The sequence below is a fragment of the Lissotriton vulgaris genome, unplaced genomic scaffold (genome assembly GCF_964263255.1).
Source record: "Lissotriton vulgaris unplaced genomic scaffold, aLisVul1.2 SCAFFOLD_556, whole genome shotgun sequence".
Classification (NCBI taxonomy): Eukaryota; Metazoa; Chordata; class Amphibia; order Caudata; family Salamandridae; genus Lissotriton; species Lissotriton vulgaris.
Window position 1 is genome coordinate 191,348 of NW_028248468.1, and position 21,290 is coordinate 212,637.

The 21,290-nt window shown below is 45.1% G+C and overlaps 1 protein-coding gene across 1 annotated transcript in view; it reads right to left on the reverse strand.

Moving 5' to 3' along the window:
- Positions 1–1,237: 1,237 nt before the first annotated feature.
- The window catches only part of LOC147664117 (ribosomal biogenesis factor-like), a 35,427-nt gene continuing 15,374 nt past the window's right edge, over positions 1,238–21,290 (reverse strand). Inside the window, exon 2 of the mRNA XM_086949979.1 lies at positions 1,238–1,270. Coding sequence (XP_086806105.1) covers positions 1,238–1,270 — 33 coding nt within the window. The remainder of the gene's footprint in view (positions 1,271–21,290) is intronic.

Sequence of the window (21,290 nt, forward strand, 5' to 3'; positions counted from 1 at the left end):
ACCCAATGATAGCCACTGTGAGAAACTGGCACTGCCTTTAGCCTCAATTCCAGCGCTCTCAATTGGGGATTACTGTAACATTTTTTTTTACAATCACAAGAAATTGATTTGCGTTTTGCCTCGTAAGTTTAGAAAATGGACTCGGGCCCAGGTGGTACCTGTTACAAGCTCACTATTTAATTTCTGGTGGGTCTGTGACCCAGAGTGACCGGACTCACTAAAAGCCCGTGCTATACCCAGGGCTCGAGTCGGGGTACCACGCGGGTGGATGGCGTCCCCCTACTTATTTTACCAGGGGGACGCCATCCCCCCTGCTAAACAGCTGGACTTCACTATTTGGCCTCTCTGGGACATGGAGCTCAGCACCTTTCGTGACGTCACTTCCTGTTGTGACGTCACTTCCGGTGACAGCGTCCCCCCACTTCTTTTTTGACGACTTGTGCCCTGGCTATACCCACGGTATAACACTGCATTAAGGAAACAGCAAATGTCACAATACATTCCCCGTTATATGCGTGGAAAACTGGCCCACTTTTCCAGGTGCACTGCTGGGAATGTGCGTGAATTCCCAAAATTCATACGTTTATACCCATGAGCGGAAATACTCCAGACGCAAAGCTCAGGTGTGGTGCATTAGAGTCACCCAGTCAATCCATTTCCCTGCATACCGCTAAACAACAATTCTAGGCCTGTCTCAAAAACAGACGTACATCTGCCATTTGGCATGGGTAGAGTTTACATCGGTATCGGTTCAGACTTTTCAAAATGTTTGCAACTTGAGCCTTGAAACCTACTTCAGTCGCAACCACCTTGGTGCATCTTCAAAAGGTTTTCTGAATTCCCTTATTCCCGACGATAATATACACGTACATTTACTAGCATGAGGAGAAAAAAAACACAGAACAACTGGAAACACAACGGCTAGCGTTTATCTCCCCCCTCTCCAAGGGATATATTTTCCACTGTAAAGAAACTTCACCGAACACATTTTTGGAGGTGCTCATATGTCACTCTGTAAAGGGATTTTCTCCTGCCCATAAGAGGAGTAAATGCCAATCTTTCAGGGCATGAAAAGTTCTTTATGTGGCTTGTGAATAGCCACAAGTGAGTACGTTTGTGGCTGTGACAACCATTCAACTCCCACAGCCAGATATTTACGCACATGGAAAGCTCTATGTAAGTACATGGTTCCTAAACATTATTTAATAAGTTCTCAGGAAACGAGCAGCTACCACAATCAAAACTCATTCGGTGCAACCAGATTTGATAACTAAATCAAGAAAAACAAACAAAAAATCACATAGGCAATTCGTGACTAAAATAATCAAATGATGGCACGACTACACCCGTTTTGTCTGTAGTGTCGACAGCGAGCATCCCTAAATGCTACTTTTTGCCACAACACCCATTACAACAGACTTCTGCGACCACAAAATATAAAAGTGTATGCGCAAAGTCTGGCAGCTGGCTACTGGAAGAAAACATTTAAGGGCAACCAGTAAGAGACACCACCAGGGGGTCGGGGTGGATTAAAAAGGTGAGAAAAAGAGCGTTCTAGGAGAAGAATGCGGGCGGGAGGTTCAGGGAGGGTAAGGCGCGCTCGGCTAGTGGTACCCCCTCGCCCTCACAAGGACATCCCGTTTCAATCACGAACAATGGTGTCGAATCAACAACGTATTAGCGTCGAGACTTACACCATGCAGGATAGACCATAAAGCAGCTTGTAATCACGAAATCAGACACGGGGAGATGAGGTGAGGTGCCCAAAATCACAGGCTGTTGAGGCAATGCCAGTACTCGAACCTGGTTCCCAGTTGCAAAGTCGGCAGCTGTGGCTCTATCTAACACCAAGATCTCTCCCTATCTAAAGAAAAAGTCACACCGATGACCAAGTGGGATAAAATAAGTAGAAGGCCTCTAAAACGGGTATGACCTAAGAGGTTTAGCCATTTTCATTTAATGCATTTTTATATAGCGCGGACTTTACCCAAAGGTGTCACAGCGCTTCACAATAGAACCAAGTACGTTACATGGGAAGAATATAAAAAATTTACACATTGCAGAAACAAGAACAGGTAAAATAAAATAATACATGGCAGTCACTCAAAAACACAAAAAAGCCATGAGCTAAAAGGTTTAGCTATGAATCATTTTCAAAAGACGTGTCTTATGTAATGAAGGGCATGGCCTGAAAAGTATACTTAAATCACAAATTCAATTGAAGCGCGTGACCACTGTTCTGTAGAGTCCAGTGTTTGACGAGCACGTGTTCTGCGCACTTTTATGACCCAATGTGACTGGCTGACACCTTCAGACAAACGCTGTCTACAGCCTCCGCTCCAGCGCTTGCAATTATGCAAGTGATTAACAGCCACTCACAAAGAGAACTCGGAGATACAGAGACTCGGCTCCATACAAGAGCAACATGCTGCACGAGAAAAACTATAAAACAATATCCTGGAAAAAGCAAACAATCAAAGAATGCACGACCAAATAAAACAATTTAAACGTAAACAGGTCCTGCATCCTTGAGATGGAATTCCTTAACGTTTGTACAGTTATTGTTAAAAATAAATATCATGGGGTCTGCCTGTAGCATAAAGCTCACAAGGACCAGACAGGCGCCTGTTACAATGTTAGTTTTTAATGACTGGCGGGCTAAGAACCAGGGAGACCCACTCCACTTAAAGCCGTAGTCCCAACATTTCCTTTGAATTGACCTTTGAGTCTCAAAGAAGGGTAATGTGGAATGATTCTGAATTGGAACCCGAATGAAATCCGTGGGGATTAAACATTATCAGAAAAGAACGGGTAATGGCACTATGACCACTCGCTGACTGTGTTTTACTTTTTACACACATTTTTGCGGAGGCTCCTTCCTTGTTCATGATTCCAGATGTGGGGAGTGTGTTTTTTCTCGAGGAAGGAGTAGCAGAAAGAGGTAAGGTATGAAAATATTCTTGATGCATGGCTCCGGCGGGTCAGGTTTAGAGTTGCACAACTCTTACTGCGTTCACTCGTGATACTTTGACGGGGCTTGCTGGGCTTGCTGGTGTGCTTCCCAGAGAGACAGGAGATTGGGAAACGCGCGCGGCCGGCGCCGATCGCTTTCCAGAGCGTGCGCGTGACATCTCCTGTCTCCTGGGAAGCAGACCCGGCAGCATTAGTATCGCGCCTGCGCGATGGCATATGGCTTCGCCATATGCATCGCAGGCGCGAGACCTAAAAATCACTGCAGTGGTTTTAAACACAGAATGACTGCTCCCTTTCCTGACCTTTTAAAAAATCTTTGCAGTGCATACCCCTTGGCAAACTTGCATACTCTGCAGTAAATACTGCAGAGTATGTAGAGGCACTGAGGGGTATGCACTGCAGAGATGTTAGTGTAGGCTCTGGCCCCAGACACACCACAGGAGCCAGCATTGTGGAAGGTAGGCACAGTCCTATTCAGGGTCAGGTGCTACTCCTCCCACTACTCCAAATGCAGAACGGCCTATCCAGCCTAGCACTGACTCACCTAGCTCCTCTGGAGCCACTGCACCTCACCAGCCCCTGTCATCCAGAGCCATACATACAATACACAACAGCCAGGCACAAAGACACATAGAACACAGAAATGCCCACTTTTAAAAGTGGCATTTCTAAAATAGTGATAATAAATCAGTGAACACCATCAGAGCAGCATTTATCACCACTATTCCAAACATACCATACTTGATCACGCTACTCCTCTCATGTCAGGATTTATCACTGAAACACATATCAGGGAATCCCCAATGCATTCCCATGAGAGGGCAGCCTCCCAGTAGTGAGAAACCAAAATAGACATGCCACATAGTTAAGGCACATGTCCTACCTTTTACCTACAGCGCACCCAGCCCATAGGGCTAGCTAGGGCCTAACTTAGGGGTGACTGATATGTAGTAAAAGGGGAGTCACGGACATGGCAGCCACTTTATCTGCCACTTCACAGCTGCAGTAAACTGCACGCGCAGGCCCTGCAATGGCAGAGGCCTGAGACAGGTTTATTTGAAAGGCTACTTTGGTGGGCCTGCAAGCAGCACTGCAAGCCCACCAGTAGCATTTCATTTACTGGCCCCGGGTATATGACATATCACTTTACAAGGGACTTATCAGTAAATTAAATAGGCCAAACAGGTGTAGACCAATCTTACCACATTTAGCATAGACAGCGAATGCACTTTACCACTGAACAGCTGTGATAAAGTGCCCAGAGTCCTAAAACCACCAACATCAGGTCAGAAAAACTACCAGGAGGAAGGTAAAAAGTTCGGGGACGACCCCGCAAAAAGGGCCAAGTCCAACAGCCAGTGTGCAATCAAGGAAAGTGCACCCTATTAGGAAGAAAGTACAGCCCTCAGGGCAACCACTTGAGGGAAAAACGAAGTGGCTGTTTAAAACCTACTGTTTTTCTCTGTGCAGGTTGCAACCCACCAGTAAATTTAAAAGGGATTAGAGATCTTCTTGCAAGCGGGTGCAGTGAGTCACTGTACCCACCTACAGGCGGGTGTCTTGAGGGTCCTTAAGTACCCCTTTCATCTCCTGAGAGGGCTACCCTGAGGGTGCGCACTGACGGTGTGCCATCTTTCTATGGCACACTTTTGCTGCACCTCCCAAGGGCATGTTTGCCTCTGTGCCCACGTCGGTAGTACGGTATGGGTGCAGAGGCAAAGTGATTCGTGCATTTGTAGGGGGCCACACCCCCATGCAAATGAGGGCACGTCCTCTCTCAATAGTAGTGGTGCTGCATGCGCACCAGTGCTATCTGTATTACAGGAGGGGCTGCACAAGCATCTACGACACCTTCTGTAATACCAAAGTTCCCCAGGGGTGCATAAAGCAGGCGCAAATGCCCGTTGTGTCCCCTGGGCACTTCTGTAATACGGGCCATGGTGTATATTGCAGCAACCTTTCAGTGCTTTAATTGTGTGCTTATATAGCACAGGACTCACTCCCGAAGGGGTACCTCCGCGCTTCGACCGCTGCGAAACCCTTCCTGGCTTCCCTGAGAGATGGTCCCTTAATGGGTATCTCCAGGGTTGAGACCAGGCATCCCCGGCGGTCTGGTGGGGCCGTTAGTGAAGATGAGGCAAGCTAGTGCCCAGAGTTGCCGAGTGTGATCGCTGATCAGAGTGGGCACCGAGGCGAGAGAATTATCGAGTCCGCTGACCCTGGTCCGGAAACCTGCCGCGTCGGGAATCGAACCCTGGTCCCGGGCCGTCCTCTGCTCTCGGGTCTGCCGCCTCTAACCAGTGAGCCACACTACTTCACTTCACTTTACAATAGCAACTGTAAGCTATGTGAAGTAGCTGTTAAGGTGTGTGGGCAGGGATGATTGTGGAAGGAGCATTTCCTGTAAATTGTTCAGAATGTCCCTGTCAAGAGTTTACAATGCTTCTTCTAGGTTAATTACCTCAAATCAGTGGGCTGGCAACTGTAGTTGGACCATTAGATATTAATGTTAAACATTCAGGACCCAAAGACTCCGATCAGTTGTAAGCAATTGAAGCTTAGGTAGGGTAGATCCAGATCGATCCCCCAACATACCATCTTACTCATCTTACGGAGAAGTGTGGCTCAATGATTAGAGCGGCAGACCCTGATGCAGAGGTCTTGCCCGGGACCAGGGTACAATTCCACGCCTCGGCGGGTCTTGGGCTTAAAATTCCACGGACCTGATAATTCTCTCCTCGGTGCCTATTCCAATCATGGAGTCCCACTCTGCAACTCTGGGCAGTAGCTTGCTTAATCTCCACAATGGCCCCCACAACGCTAAAGATGCCTGGCCTCCACCTTGGGGGTGCCCAGAAGTGGACGCCTCACAGGGAAAGCCAGAATGGGTTCCACAGCGGTATTCGTACAAGCGCCTTGAGACCCTTGCGGGTGAGTAGTGCGCTAAACAAGTATTAATTTACATTTTACTCACACATGATTACAAGGCTCTCCACAACGCAGGACCAGAATATCTAAAGCACCGTCTCGCTTTCCACGCACCCGCCAGACAACTTTGCTCTGCCCAACTCGCCCTGGTATCCGTTCTATGGATCCACATGATCAGAACCGGAGGAAGATCCTTTTCCTACCTCACCATCAAGACTAAGGGTGAGCGGGAAATCCGTTACGCCCGAGGATTTTGCGGATTTTTGGGAAATCCGCAATCCGCGAATGTTGCGGATTTCCCGCAAAATCCGCAAAAAAAAATCAGCGGACGTAACGGGTTCAAAAGTTGAACCCCCACTCATGGAACTATTTTACAATGGCGCCAGCAAGCTGCCAGCGCCGTTGTAAAATAGTTACAAAGTTAGCTTGCACAGGAACCACTAGATAAAACGAAGCAGGTGCTGCTTTATTTTATCTAAGTGCTTCCTGTGCAAGCTAACTTTGTAACTATTTTACAACGGCGCTGGCAGCTTGCTGGCGCCATTGTAAAATAGTTACAGCTCACAGCTCACTCAAGGGACCCCTGCGCCCTTCGGGGCGATTGCATAGTAACACACACATGGTCGCTCGAACTAGTTGATGCTCAAATTCAGTGACTCATTCATTAGCCCAAAAACAATCGTGAGCGTCGTCAAGGCTGGACAGGTGTGCCTTCTTCCCAAATCTACCTTGGAAAATCAGCTGTGATGCTGGATAGGCTTTGCATCCTTGACTTTCACGAGCGCAATACCCGTGCTGTTCCTGTAACGAGGAGCTTCTTTCTCTTCATCTGCTGAACTGATCTTTCTCTGACCTTTTATACACACAAGAGGCACATACCCTACTGGGCGCATTGTGTTCGCACGGGTTTCTGCAAGGTCGCAAGCGTTTTGTACAGTTTCGCAATTTGCGAAATTGCACAAAACCCTCGCGAACTTGCAGAAACCCGTGCGAACATAAAAAAAAAAAAACCGCGAGGATTCGCGGATTTTGCGGATTTTCGCAATCCGCAAATTCGCAAATCCGCAAATTCGCGGATTGCCAATCCGCAAAATCCGCCCATGCCTAATCAAGACCTGAAACACCCTGCCCCTCCACCTGAGGCAATCCGCGTAATTGACCCAGTTCAGGAAGTACCTCAAGACCTAGCTCTTCGACTGAACATCCACACCAAGATGAATTAGCAGCCCTCCTGTGCTTTACAAACCCCTGGTTAATTGATTTATCAAACATGCAGAACGCCTTACGGGGAATGAGTATAGGCAGATTCATAAAGTAATACAGTAGTCTTGGTAGCATGACCATTTTTCATTTATTGTGACCTAGTCCTGTACTTTAAGAGAAGCACATTTACATTTACATTTACATTTACATCACATGTCAAAATGTGATTTGGGGCATGAGGGAGGCGATAGCTTTGATTGGATTGTGCCTCAGCAGAACGTGGATGGAATGATATTTACTCTCCTTTGGAACATAGCCGGTAACAGCTCCAAAATACATTTGTGTGGTTGATGTTTATTTGTAAATAGTTTAGATAACATAGCACTTCAGGAAACTTGGCCTATCACTGATTTACATTTTGACAACTATTCCTTCTTTTCTAAAGCCTCTGGTGCCTCTGGGTCTGGTAGGACGACTGTGGGGGGGTCTTCCAATGTGTTTAGCCTATCTTTATGTTACCTAATCACTCAGTTTGATGCTGACTATGGAGGGGACTATAGAGGGGTACAAACATTCTCTGTATCATTGAAAACCTATGAATTCTGCCTTGTTAAATGTTATAATGAAGATTTGTCCTAACAGGGAAATCGTAATGTTATTGATCTATTCAACTTTATTGATACTATTTGTATGAAGCCTAAGTTCTTTCAGAATGTGTTTCACCTGATTATTTGTAGTGATTTTAATGCCAGGTTGCTTGGGAATACCTTTTTCTTCACAAACTGTACTATGCAGTTCGACAAAGATAATATGCATATCCAACACTTTGCCAAGGATGCCCTGCTATTTAATTGCATAGCTGAGTGGGATATTATTAACGTCTAAAAAAGAAGTCCCATCCCTATCTTTTTTTCTATATGGCCGTAGCTCCATTATTGATTATATACTTATTTATAGAAGTTTAACTGGTTATCTATAAGGAGAGGTACTCAACAAAATCTACGATGACCATTCTTAATAGCTACCTGTTTACTTCCAGTCATCAATTGTCGCCGTGTTTCCAATGACGCCCCTCATCCTGCAGCAGAAAACAAAGGAAAAGGTCCTCACCTGGAAACCCTCTGATCCGAAAATGTTTTAAAGTAATTTTGCGAGACCGCACTTAGATTGTTTTTATACCAGTGAGGCTAGTCCTGCTGATATTGTTAAGGGCGTTATAGCAATGAATCATCTGGTTAAGGGCCCACTCACCAGATCAGTGTTTGGTTCGGTTGAAGGTACTCCAAAATGTGTTGATTCCTCCAGCTCTTTCTCAAACAGACAGCTCTGTGCTTCTCTTTCTGCAAAACCTAGTAATAGGTTTGAAATTGCTCAGTGTAGAGCTCTTTATACAGCTGGTACTAAACACAGGAAAGCTGGATTTAAAGGAGCTCGTTGGCACACTTTATTGGTGGCTTGCCACCACAAAGACCCAGCAGCTTCTTGGCAGCTGGTTAACAAGGTGAAGAATGGCAACAATATTTCACCTTACTTGGGGGCACATATTTCAGCTGAAAGCTGGACTAACAACTTTCAGGCCATCTATTGTCGAACAAACAGTAATTGTACCATTGAGGATATCCAGGATGTTAGCCCCTCTCCGATGAGCATCTTATTTAACTTTTGGATGCCAGGAGGTAGCCTGAGCATTACCTTAAGTCCTTCTGGCAAAGCTCCTGCACCAGATGGGGCTCCCATGGATCTATAAAAGGCATTGTTCCTGCTTTAAAAAAAGGCAAAACAACCATTCCTTGCTGCAATCGCCACATTTCTTTAATTGATTCTGTTCTGTGGTCAAAGTGGTGGGTAGAGTATTGCATCATAAAATGATGGCATGAACAAAGAACAATAGCATCACTTGTGAATCTCAGTCTGGCTTTAGGGAGGGCCGAGTCACAATGTTTGGACCTGCATCTTAATATCAAAAAGCACCGTCCTCCGAGTAGAGAAGAATCGACTTTGCTAATGTTTACTTTCTTTACTCATGAGTTGTCCTCATTACTTTAGTCAAATCAAATCAAATCAAAATGATCTTTATTCGATTTTAGACAATTAAAATCATAAAAGCACATACATAGATAAAAACGAATAAAAAAAAGTTCGATATGTACATTAGTTAAAACGTTATCCATCACATGGTGCAGAGGTGCATTTAAATAGGGTAGGTTATCCTACAGGATGGTACATTCCAGACTTTAATCACAAATAGACGTTATGCGTCAACACAGATTCTCATAATGTTTTTCAAAAAAACAGACATGGCGCATACTAGTAATGTACTATCTAAAATTTGTAAATGCAAAGACGCGGGTCTACATTACTTTAGTCAAAGGAGCATGAATTGAAATAGATTGAGGATGCGATAGAAGCTGCTCTTCTTTTGCTGTGGGTCTCTATATGGTCAAGTCCTAATACTACCTCGAATCAAAGGGTTATACTGGGTTGTTTGAACTGTATAAAGATTCCTAGGCTGCATTATTTGAAAAATATTATGGTTGAATTGGTAGGCAACTCCAATTTACTGACCCACCCTCTGTGAATACGTCTGACAAACTGTGGGTCAACAATACTTTCCTGGAATGCAGGAGGCTGAATAGAAAGCTTACTGAGTCAGTTAAACTCATGTTAGGGCGCTATACTACCATCGAAACTCTATGTTATGCTTACCATCAACTCTTGGGAAAGAGTTCTCTTGACTAGATTCAGAATTGGTATTATCCATATTCTTTTCTGTTTCGCATTAGGGCAATTCTGTTCTGAGTCTGTAAGCATTTATCCTAGTCTGAGTTAGATATTTGTCTTGCTGCTGTCATTTTTAAAAACTGCGGTGAACGTTTGCAATTCAATCTTTTTTTAATATATCTTTTGTCATTCTAACTTTTATGACCATACGTTCTTATAATTGAATAGAATTATTCATTCATTCAGAGTAAAACAGAACTACTTCCTCATGAGCACACTCTTTTTGGCTGACAAAAATGGGCAATCCAGTGGAGCCTGCCAGAACTCTGTTTCATATTTGACTTTCTTCTCACTGTGATAGTCCACATCATCTAAATGTGTTATCCATATTGCTAGTCACTGATTATTCTCCCTTGGAAGCATGCTATTGGTCATGTCCTCCTTTAACAAAGCCTCTGCATAATCTGCCACTTTACAGAAGCCTACTTAAATCATAGCTAACGCAATTCCAGAGAGCCATGATTTCTCTGGGAATACATGTGCATTTTACAAATCGCAACCCAAATAGTCAAAAATTCCTTGATCTTGGAAATTGAATAGCAACTCTCCACTAATGCTGCCGTAGACCCAGGTCTTAGACCCCAATGCACATAGCCATTTGTTTGTGTATTTTTTTTAAAGTATTTCTTTAATGTTTTCAGCAGAAAGAAGACAAAAACCATACAAATTTGAACAGCGAAATATATGTTACATTGCATTTGTATACGTCCCTTAACAAAATGGGGGGTAAGACCCCTTCAAAGTGAAACAAACGGATTAGATTAGCTGTTTAGTTTACTGTGTAAATTAACACTTTATAACCATGTCTCTGAAGTTCAGAGGGAGCCCTACTCTAGACCTGCATACGGCGGGATTTGTTCCAAGTCAAGGCCTCAGTATTAGCGTCCCCCTGCCCATATTTTCTCCTATGTGCGTGACCAACCTCTCCACAGGTGTATCATTTTTTCATTTGTCATGCGCCAATCCATGCCCCGCTCCCAATCCCCCACTGTTGGGAACCCCTGCCGCCCCCTAAGGCATGCAATGTTTTGTTTGGCCACTATAAGGCCCAGTGATAACCATGTCTTAACATATTTTGGTGGTGGTTCCTCTAGCCAAATGTGTAAAAGACATATTTTTGCAGTTTCTGGGGGGACCTTCATTGTCACCTCTCCCATAAATCTTTGTAATTCTGTCCAAAAGGTTGGTACCATCGGGCATTACCATATGATGAAAAAGAAAGTTCTCCTTTCACCACAACCCTGGAGACAGAGGTCAGTTAAAGAATGGTCCATGGCCTGGATTTCTGTGCGTGAATAATAAGAATGGTGTAGTATACGCAAGTAGATCAGTCAAAACCCTGCGTGTATGGTCATTTCCCAGTGCCTCTTCCCATTCTCCCTCTTCACAGTCCCCAATATTGCCCTCCCACTTAACCTTCAGTGCTATAAGAGTATTAGGGGAGTTTTTTTATTAGTTTTTTGTATATTAGGGAAATCCTTTTCTTGGGTAGTGGTTCAGCGAGGACTCTATCTTCTAGGTGGGAGGAATAGGGAATAGAAGTGCTATTAGAAATGTGTATTTTGAGAGCATTCTGAAGCTTTAGAATAGGCATGAGCGAATTTTGCGGATCTCGCGTTCGCGAATTTTGCGGATTTGCGGATTCGCAATCCGCAAAATCCGCGAATTCCCGCGAATTTGCGGATTTTTTTTTTTTTGTGTTCGCCCGTGTTTCTGCCAGTTCGCGAGGGTTTTGTACACTTTCGCAAATTGCGAACTTACCTGTCGGGTCGCAAGTTTCGCGAACTTGTTGTTTCTACGTGTCCAGCCTGTTTGGGACACTCTTCTTCATCACTGCCACTCTCTGTCACCACTGCCACTCTCTGACTACTCATGCCACCCTCTGGCCCACCCATGCCACCCTCTGTTTCATCACCACACCCTCTGGTTGTCCAGTGTACATTATTTTCGGCAAAGCAAAGCACACCTTCCCTGCCTCAAGTGACCTGAATTAATTTGGGGCTGATTAATGTGTCACAGAATATTTTTTTAGCTGGCACCTGCTTCCTTAGTGCGCCCTGATTAGTGATCTTTTGCACTTGCTAAGTGCTTTCATTGTTGCAAAATTAGTTACAACACCTGCCCTGCCCCAACTGACAATAATGAATTAGGGGCTGATTAATGGATTTTAACTTCCAGCCTGGCTCCTGCTTGTCTCCCTTAGCTGTAATTCAGGACCTTTGTGGCATATGTGTAACTATTCTGAGGTTCAGAGCAGGGTCACATAATAGTTTCAACTGGCAACTGAACTCTGGAGGGGCCCCTCAGGAAGCACTACAGGAAATGGCTACTAATGATGAGCCTGAACTTTTGAACCTGGTAAGTAGTTACTTTCAGTTTTGCTAAAATCGTATTTCTGCAATTTTGCACTTATTCGCGGGGCGCGAACTCACGCGAACTCACGCGAACAGTGCGAGCAGTGCGAGCAAAATCGGCTGCTCGCGGATTTGCGGATTTTGCGGGAGATTCGCAAATCTCGCGGATTGCGGATTTCCCGAAAATCCGCAAAATCCGCGAGCGGAACGGATTTTCCGCCCATGCCTACTTTAGATATCTGAATACTTCAGTAGGTGTTAAATCGTATTGAGTCTGCAACTCTCCCCAGGTAAGCTTATTATCCTACCTCCATATGTCGCCCCTTAAGGATATCCCTATGAGGTTCCATGGTTTGAAGCCCTGAAGACTATGTAGTTAAGAAAGTGAACCACTACTCCAAAGAGGAGTCAGGTCAGTAAGGTTCTCGCTCAAGCCCAAAAACGACGTGGCTGATCTCTAAATGTGAGCTACTGTGTTTGCCTAGGGTAATAGATTCTTAACCATAGCTGAATTATAGAGTATACCTAGGTATCCTTCACGTCCCATTGAGAACCTCTCCAATCTAAAGGCTGGATCGCCCCAGGTTGCAATTGCCCAGCCATTTTCTACAGCTAAGTGCAATGCCCTGTAATATTTCTTAATGCCAGGGTGTGGCTCACTGGTTAGAGGAGGCAGACCTGGAAGCAGAGGTCAGCCCGGGACCAGGGTTCAGTTCCCAGCTCGGCGGGGTCTTGAGTCCTAAAATGTCCATGGACTCGACAATTCTCGCTCCGGTGCCTACTCGATTCACGGGTTCACACTCTGCGACTCTGGGCAATAGCTTGCTTAATCTTCACAACGGCCCATATTGGCGGGATGCCTGGCTTTCACCTTGCGGATACCCTGCCGGGGTTATCTCACAGGGGAATACCAGGATGGGTTCCCTAAGCAAGCGCTTAGAAACCGCTCGGTGATTTGCGCTATATAAATTCCTGTACATTTACATTTACATTTACCAATGCCTCCATACTATGCCCCTCGCCTCAGCTTGGAGAGGGCTATCCGTGGTGGGGTTGTGTTCCACAAAAGTGAGCGGAGGAAGGATTCAGTGGTGTGAAAGAACTTGTCGGGTATTGAATGGGGAGTATTTTTAAGTGGCTAAAGAATGAGGAGTAATGTAATCATTTTAAAAATCGCAGCTTGCTTCAAAAGGGAAATAGGAAGCGTTCTCCAGCGTTGTACGTCTGATTCAAACTGCACAAGGACAGGAGCAAAATGTAATCAGTAAAATAGGAGGGGGTCCATGGTGACGTGGATGCCCTGATATTTGAAATGACCGCTAGATAGGGGGAGACAGAGGTCCCTGGGGCACGCTATCATAGCATGAGGGATTTTTCCCTATTTACAATGTATCTGGAATATTGACCAAATGTTCACAAGATATGAGTTAAACAGGTAATTGTCTCTGGGGCATTAGTCATATAAAAGAGGATATCATCTGCCTATAGGGATATGCATTCTTCCCACAATTGCCCCCAGGAGATGGTCTAAGGCGAGAGCAAATGTCAATGGGGAGAGTGGGCACCCCTGCCCAGTCCCTCTATCCAGTGTAAAATTGCTTGACATTGCATTGCCTTGACTTTAACATGGGCTATCGAGTCTTTATATTGTAGGTGCATCCAGCCCAGAAACCTGGGTCAAAAATCCATACTTTCAAGCACTACGAACATGTAGGGCCATTCTATCGTGTTGAATACCATTGAGGCATCCATGGACACTACCATAGTAGATACCTTGTATTTTCTTGAAACCACCATGACCCCATACAGCCTGCGCAGGTTGAGACGCATCCCTCTGTTCGGCATAAAACTAGATCGGTCAGAATGGGCCAAGAAGGTGATTACCTGTCAAAGCCTGTTTGCAAAGAGCTGACTTTGATCTCAATGTTGTGGAGGGAAATGGGATGATATGAACTTCTTAACTCCGACGGCTTTCCAGTCTTGTGTATTATGATTTTTGTCGTCAGCAGTTGGTCTTCTCGGAGCACATGGGTCTCCTGCACTTCCCTACACATTTTAAGCATCTAAGGTGCTAATTTAGAGGCAAGGCACTTATAGAATTCAAGGGGAAGGCAATTGGGTCCCAGAGCCTTGCCAGAGGTCAGTGCTCACAACACCTATTCCACTTTGTGAGGCTCAATATCCGCTTCCAGAAAAGTGTGGTATTCTTCTTTAAGAGTGGGGTGTTTGATATCCCTTAGAAAATCTCTAACATCTGTGGGTGACCAATGTATTTTGGGGGAGTAAAGCCGCTCATAGTGTTACGCAAACATTTCTGCTAAGCCCTTGTGGTAAAAAAAAGTCTTGCTCAAGCCATTGGTGATATGCAATGCCTATCTCCTTGCTCGGTCTTTCTTTTAAAGCCATGCAAGTAGGTTAGTCGTTTTCTTACCCACATCATATAGACATCATTGAGATAAGCTATAGGAGATTCTAGCCCTATCCTTCAATAGGTATCTGTACTCTTTTTGTTTGAGGTGTAGGGTGTGCAAACAGTCCTCATTTGTACCATGACATCCCACCCTTTTTAAAGTTCCCATTTCGCTCTCCAATTACTTATCTCGTTTTTGCTCCACTACTGATGAGTATGCTCGGCCCCGGATGACCTTATGAGCCTCACAGAGAGTTAGGTAGGAGGCAACTGATTCCTCATTGAATTCGAAGTAGGAAGTCGTGGCTTGGGTCAAGTCCCTGGTGAGTTTGGTATCCTGGCATCCTGGAGACGTCAAGAGTTTATAGGTCGTGGGCCGCGTGAAGTGCCAGCATGTCCCCATATCTCTAGCAACATTGGGGAATGGTCTGAGATTCTTCTATCTTGATCCAGATGGATGGATTGAGTAAAGATGTAGTTTAACCTGGAAAGACTGTGATGGGCCCCAAAGAGGTTGGTGTTCTGGCGTTCTGTTTGATGTTGTGATCGCCAGGTATCAACAAGGCCGAAGGCAGTGATAAAGTTGGATAGTGTGGATTTGTGGTGTATCATTTGAGGATTGGGATTGTTTGTCTAGGTCGGACGATAGTACTGCATTGAAATCGCCCCCCAGGAGTAGGCCCCCTCCTGGTAGTTGGAGCAGCATCTCCCTCATACGATGAAGCTGTGGTGGACTATAAACCGAGCATAGGTTATTTTGGATCCCTTCCCAAGTGCTATTCTGTGCCACATAGTTGCACTTATTGTCCACCTATGCCTTTTGTGGTAGATAGGGAGTTGAGTTCTTGATAAGTATACCCACCCCGTGAGTCAGTCATTTAGTCTGAGTGTGCTACCATCATGTAGCCTCCTCGAGTCATTGCTCTACAGGTGCTGCCTAATACGTGTACTTCCTGCAGTAATACGACATTGTGCGCATGTTTATGGATAAATTGGTGAACCATACCTCGCTTGATCTTGTTACCAAGACCCTTCACGGTCCATAACAGGATAGTCAAGCGAGTCCAGTAGCTAGAGGGTAATGACATGTCGTGTGTTGGGAGAGAAGGCGCTAGCCCCACAAAGGAAAGGGGGCATTGAATGATACTTCGCTGCTGCTTAATGATCTAACTGTAACTAACCCGGTAAACTAGGGAAACCCCCCCACCTAGCTACCCTGCTAAAATGTCCACCCAACCACAACTGGCAAATGGTGGGGTAAAATGACTAGGAGAGCTCGGCGCCTCCCTACCGCCCCAAATAGCTTAACCTTGGGGGATCAGTCTTTTCTGGGTGTGTGGAGTTAGAGAGCGTCTGCACTGGTTGCTACAAACCTATCCTGTCCGCTGATACATATGTGGGTCGAACAAACAATGACACCCTATGCGAGAAGGGAATAAATATCACCTGCCTCTAATGAAAAATTTGCGCATTGCTTCTCTAAATGAAAATATCAAGAGAATTTCCCAAGGGGGAACAGCCAAAAAGAGACAGAACTCACAATACTACAAACTCAAGAAGGTATACACGATGCTTTGTAGAGGTTTTTTTATTTTTTCCAGTTATTTTAAAGTCTGTCATAGAACAAATCAGTTTAGGACAACATACATACTTTCTTTTGGCATGAAACCCAATGAACATAAATGTAACACAAAAATCCTCCCTACCCCAAGTGAATCAACAAGGACACTAAAAAACATCAGAAACATATCAAATTACCACACACCAACTCACCCAAAACATCAATCGTACTTCAGTCATACACTTTCATCTACTGCACTAAAACAACGACCCATTAAAAAAGCAGTTGAGGACAGGAACCATTAAACAAACTGCTACTGGTGGCAAAAACCTGCACAATTGAACAAGAATAAGGAAAAGGTAGTTCAATCACAAACTATACAGAGAGTCTATATATATTCTGGTAACAATAAAACATTCATATAAACATAGTTTTTAGTTAGATAGCGTTTTTCCTCATGAGTTTAAAGGATGAAGGGATAAGTTGAAGTTTTCAAGGAATGTAAAACTCTTCTTATTCAATCATTGACCCACTGGGTAGCTCCTGTCATTAGTAGTGCAGACACGTGTTTCGGTGTCAGGCTAAACGTGTAGCCACCACCTTCTTCAGGGCACAAAACTGATGAGGTAAAGGAACCACATGGAGGGGGGGTTTATGAAGGTGTCGAAGGGACGGATATCCATACCCCATCTAAAAATAAAGAAAAAGAAAACATGGGATAATGCCGATCTATGTCCCCACAAAATAAATTGGGAATATTCTAATAAGGGCTAATAAACCAACCAATAGTGATCTCCAGAGCTTCGTCCAAACATCTGAATAGTGCTAGACATGATGAAAGAATAACGGTGAAGAATAGATGCATATCGCAAGTGTGTAAAGGGAAAAGCTCAGACCTAAAAGCTACTGTGGTGAGACTAAGAAAGCCATGAAACCGAATAAGCAAGTGCAGTCCAGGCCAGTTCCCTCACCCACAATTGAAAAAGTGAAGTGAAATAACGGGAGTATGTGAGGAGAGCATAAAAACCGACGTAATGGACACAACCTACTGGAGAAAGGAGCCAATCAAGGTCCCAAGGTAAGAGGTAGTAGCAGATACAAAACATCCAGGAACTAAAAATCGGTCGCTGGAATACATCTAATAAACAACAGTAAGAAGAAACAACCATTCAGATAAGAAAAGAAGAAAATGTAATGACAAGCAGGAACATGGAATGAGGAGCTACTAACTTACAGAACACCCACCAAGTCTACGCAAAGAGTAGGAAAAGCTCCGGGCGCGGTGCAATCCCAGGTAGAAAGAAGGTTTACAGCCGGGTCACAGACCCACAGAAGAATAACTCCTGAAGAAAATAAAGCAAACATGGATGCTGGAGGGCATAATGTCTGAATATACAGCTAGAAAGAGCGAGCAGAAAAGAATTATGCTGTGTCGAAATCAAGACCACTCTAGGCAGGAAGAAACTAGAAGAGGCTTCAAAGATAAATGTGAAAACAAGAAATAAGCACATGGACCACCCATTCTAAATAAATGGCTCTAAGCCAAAGGAGAATTTCAAAACAAAAATGAAGATACACAAGAGGATAATCGCGAAGAGTTCAGGGTGGACTAATACCCAAATGAAAACCCGTAAAACAATTTCCACTAGAATGCACCTAAGGTGGGATGAAAACCAATATAAGCCACTGTGTACTCAACAGGATGGAAGCACACAGAAGTTTGCACGGAGGACAGCCGTGAGGCAGCAGTCCCCATAGGGGAGGTCCGATCCAAAATAATGCACAAAAGGCGTCAGGCCGACAGGGGCGAGTGATTGACTCTTCCCTCCCAGATACATGCACATCGTGGGCCATTACAGCCTGCATTTTATTTTTGGGCCCCAATAGGTATAATCAATGAAAATACATGCCTCTCTCTGGCCCGACTTAGAGGGCTGATGGGTGTGTCCCTTCGTCTGTTCGCCTCTCGCCGTCCTCAATGTTGTCAGCATCTCTTTGCGGTGAGCGAGGGTCAGCCGATCCCCCCCTTCCTTTGCCAGACTTTGGTCATGTATTTCTGTGACTTTTCCCACCATTAACTGTACGCCATCCCTCCAGCCATTCCGCCGCCAGTTCGGGGGAGTCGAAAAACCCTGTCTTCCTTTCTACTATCACCCTGAGTTTGGCCGGGGAGAGCATCATATATTTTATTTAATGGTTCCTCAATTCACGCATCACTTCCATGAAGCTCCTCGGCATCTGTTGAACTTTAAGAGTGTAGTCGGGATAGAGGGCGACCTTCCCTTCCTCAAATGTCAGGTCTGTGGTGTACCTAATGGCCTGCCGGAGTGTGTCCATGTCTTTATTGTTGAAAATGCGAGCAATGATATTGCAGGGAGGCATGCCCGGGTTGGGGGTGTAGCCAGCACTCTGTGTGCCCAACGGGAGAAGAAAGGTGAGGGACTGCCACAAAAAATATCCTCTTAGAGTCCCCCCAAACCCGCACCCACCTGGTCTGGGCCTGTACGTTGAATGCTCGTTGGTCTGGGTCCGAAAGTAGCTGACTCCCAGGATCGACAGGTCCCTCCAGTCGCAAACCCCATTCCTACCCTCCACTCTCTCTGCAGCCCGGACCGGCAGTCTGAAAAACAAGGCAGGCATGTCCACTCCTCAACAGGCCTGTGCAGCTTCTCAAGGCGCACGATAAGCGGCCCTCCTGCCTGGCCGATCATGCATCCCAAAGGACTGTTAGCTGTGTGCCAGGGGCCTAGCTGGATGTGCGGGCAGATTCGAGGGCACAGCGCGCTTGCTCCTTCTCAATAAAATGATGGTGCGCAGCGACACTCACCCGGGAATGAGGATACAGCTGGGGTCGTCTGCCGATTTCCGGCACTGTCGCTGCTTAGGCTGCTCCGAGGCTGTCGCACCTCACACGCCAGGCTCTGTGCGCTCGCAACTCCACAATAGAGATGCCCTTGCAAGTTTGTGCAAACCCACAAAACATGTGATTCTGTGTGGATTTGCAAACTTTTTTCCATCCCGTTTCCATCCTGGAAATGGTTAGAAATGTTGTCTTGTCAACTGAAGTAGTAAATCCAATTCCAGGTTTGACATGGGCATAAAAAAACCTCATATAATTAGTGGGGTTCAGGAATATGGGTTTCTCCACAGGCACTTTGCTAGTGCATTTGCACATTTTTATGATGAGCAAAGATACACCTGTAAATCTCTGTGTGCGAAACTGGAATTCATACTGGAATTCCAAGGTACTCTTCAGAAACTGTTATTAAATGACCCTTGATAATAGTACTGTCAGTGTGGACAAACATATCACGTCCTCAATTGCTTCTGAATTCCCATTTCAAAAGAACTGTATTGATACTTCGAACTGTGGCATTAGAGGTTAAGTGTTACTCAAAGAAAGAACTCTTTTGTTTTAGCCTGGTTTGGCCTTAGGCCAGGCACCCTGTTTTTGCAATAACAAGTCACACTACTCTCAACAAGAACCAATCACAGTCATCATCTTCAAGAGCTACAAGAAACAATGATCATTTGCTCTACAGAAACTGTCTGGTAAAACACAGCAAACTTTTAAACTTTGTATATGCATGTCTTCTACTGTCGTTCCTGCATAGATGCCTTGTGCATTTATCTGGCTTCCTGTTACCATTGATTTCTGCTCTTTTGATAGTCTTGACTAGAACCAATGTTCATTGATCCGGCTGCCTATAGAATATGAATGCCACCGATGACTCCTCTGTCTTATCCTGGGATGTCCTTAGCAAGTCTGAAATCTGCCTGGCACTGCCAGCTCTCAATGACAAAGGGTGAATGGCATTTACAAGCTGAACATTAGGCCGCACACTCAACTGCCCTTTTGCCTTGACCTCTGTCCTTTCATCTCTTATTCGATCACTGTCTCTTCAATAAACCTAACACATTCCTCCTACAGTCACTACGAGATGCAACCAAATACTGCATCTACGTAATAATTTGATACTTCTCGGGTTAAGCCACACAGCTTCTACCATGATCTCATTGGCTCATGTGACCAGACCTCTTGGTATCTAATGGTAACATAGCATTGATCCAAGGGAAAATGTTATGCTGCTATTGTGTTTACTTCAATGGGGTCTTTCTTGGTGGAGTAGTATCGCTATTCGCTACCAGGTGCCAGGATTCTGTCACTCCTGTATTCATTCAATCTTGTACTTTCTGGTGACTTTGCAGTACCACCAAGGGCTGGAATTATGTCGCTTCTAGCTAGGCCTGGGTGGTAAATTCCGTTCCGCTTTCAGAGTTTGCAGAATTTGGGCAATTCCGCGTTCTGCGGAGAACGCGGAATTGCCAAAAATTCTGCGATCCGTGGCGTCGCAGATTTTTTTCCTTGTTCGCGCTTTCAAAATGCATGTTCGCGTGCGCAAGAGCGAATTACCAGGATCCCTGCATTCGCCAACAAGTTTTCCTATCTGTTCGCCTGCGGCACAAGATTTTGGTAGCCGGCCTCGCGATCCCGCGAGAGTGTACGATCGCAAACACTTCATACGGATGCGCCCGCGTTCACGAACAGGAAACACGCATCGGGCGGGACAAGTGAAAGAAGATAGCCGCGCCAATTGGCGACGGCATTGGCAAGTTTGTGAGATATTTCCCCCCGAGCACGCAAACAGCATTCGCGAACAGGAAAAATGCATCGCGAATGGATGGAACAAGCAATTCCGCGTCTTCGCGGAACTCTGCGTGCTCGTGCAGATTTTTTACTGTTTTGCAGAGCATTGTGTAGCGCGAATACGCAATTTCCACCCACCCCTCCTTCTAGCATGACTACATATAATATTTAACTGATCCACTGTTGTCAGATGGTAGTTATACACTTGAGAGACTGCTCTTGTGACCACTTGCCCGATGACTACATGACCACATGGCCAATCACCTGAACGACCACATGTATGACAGAATTCATAACCTTCTTAAGAAATATGGTACTGACAAGGTACCAGAACGCTGCTCAGCGCTTCGCGCTTAATTTGCTGTTTCGCATTTTTAAATTTCCTGTTTACTATTTATGTTTATCTTTGTTGCCTTTCCCCTGATTTTAACC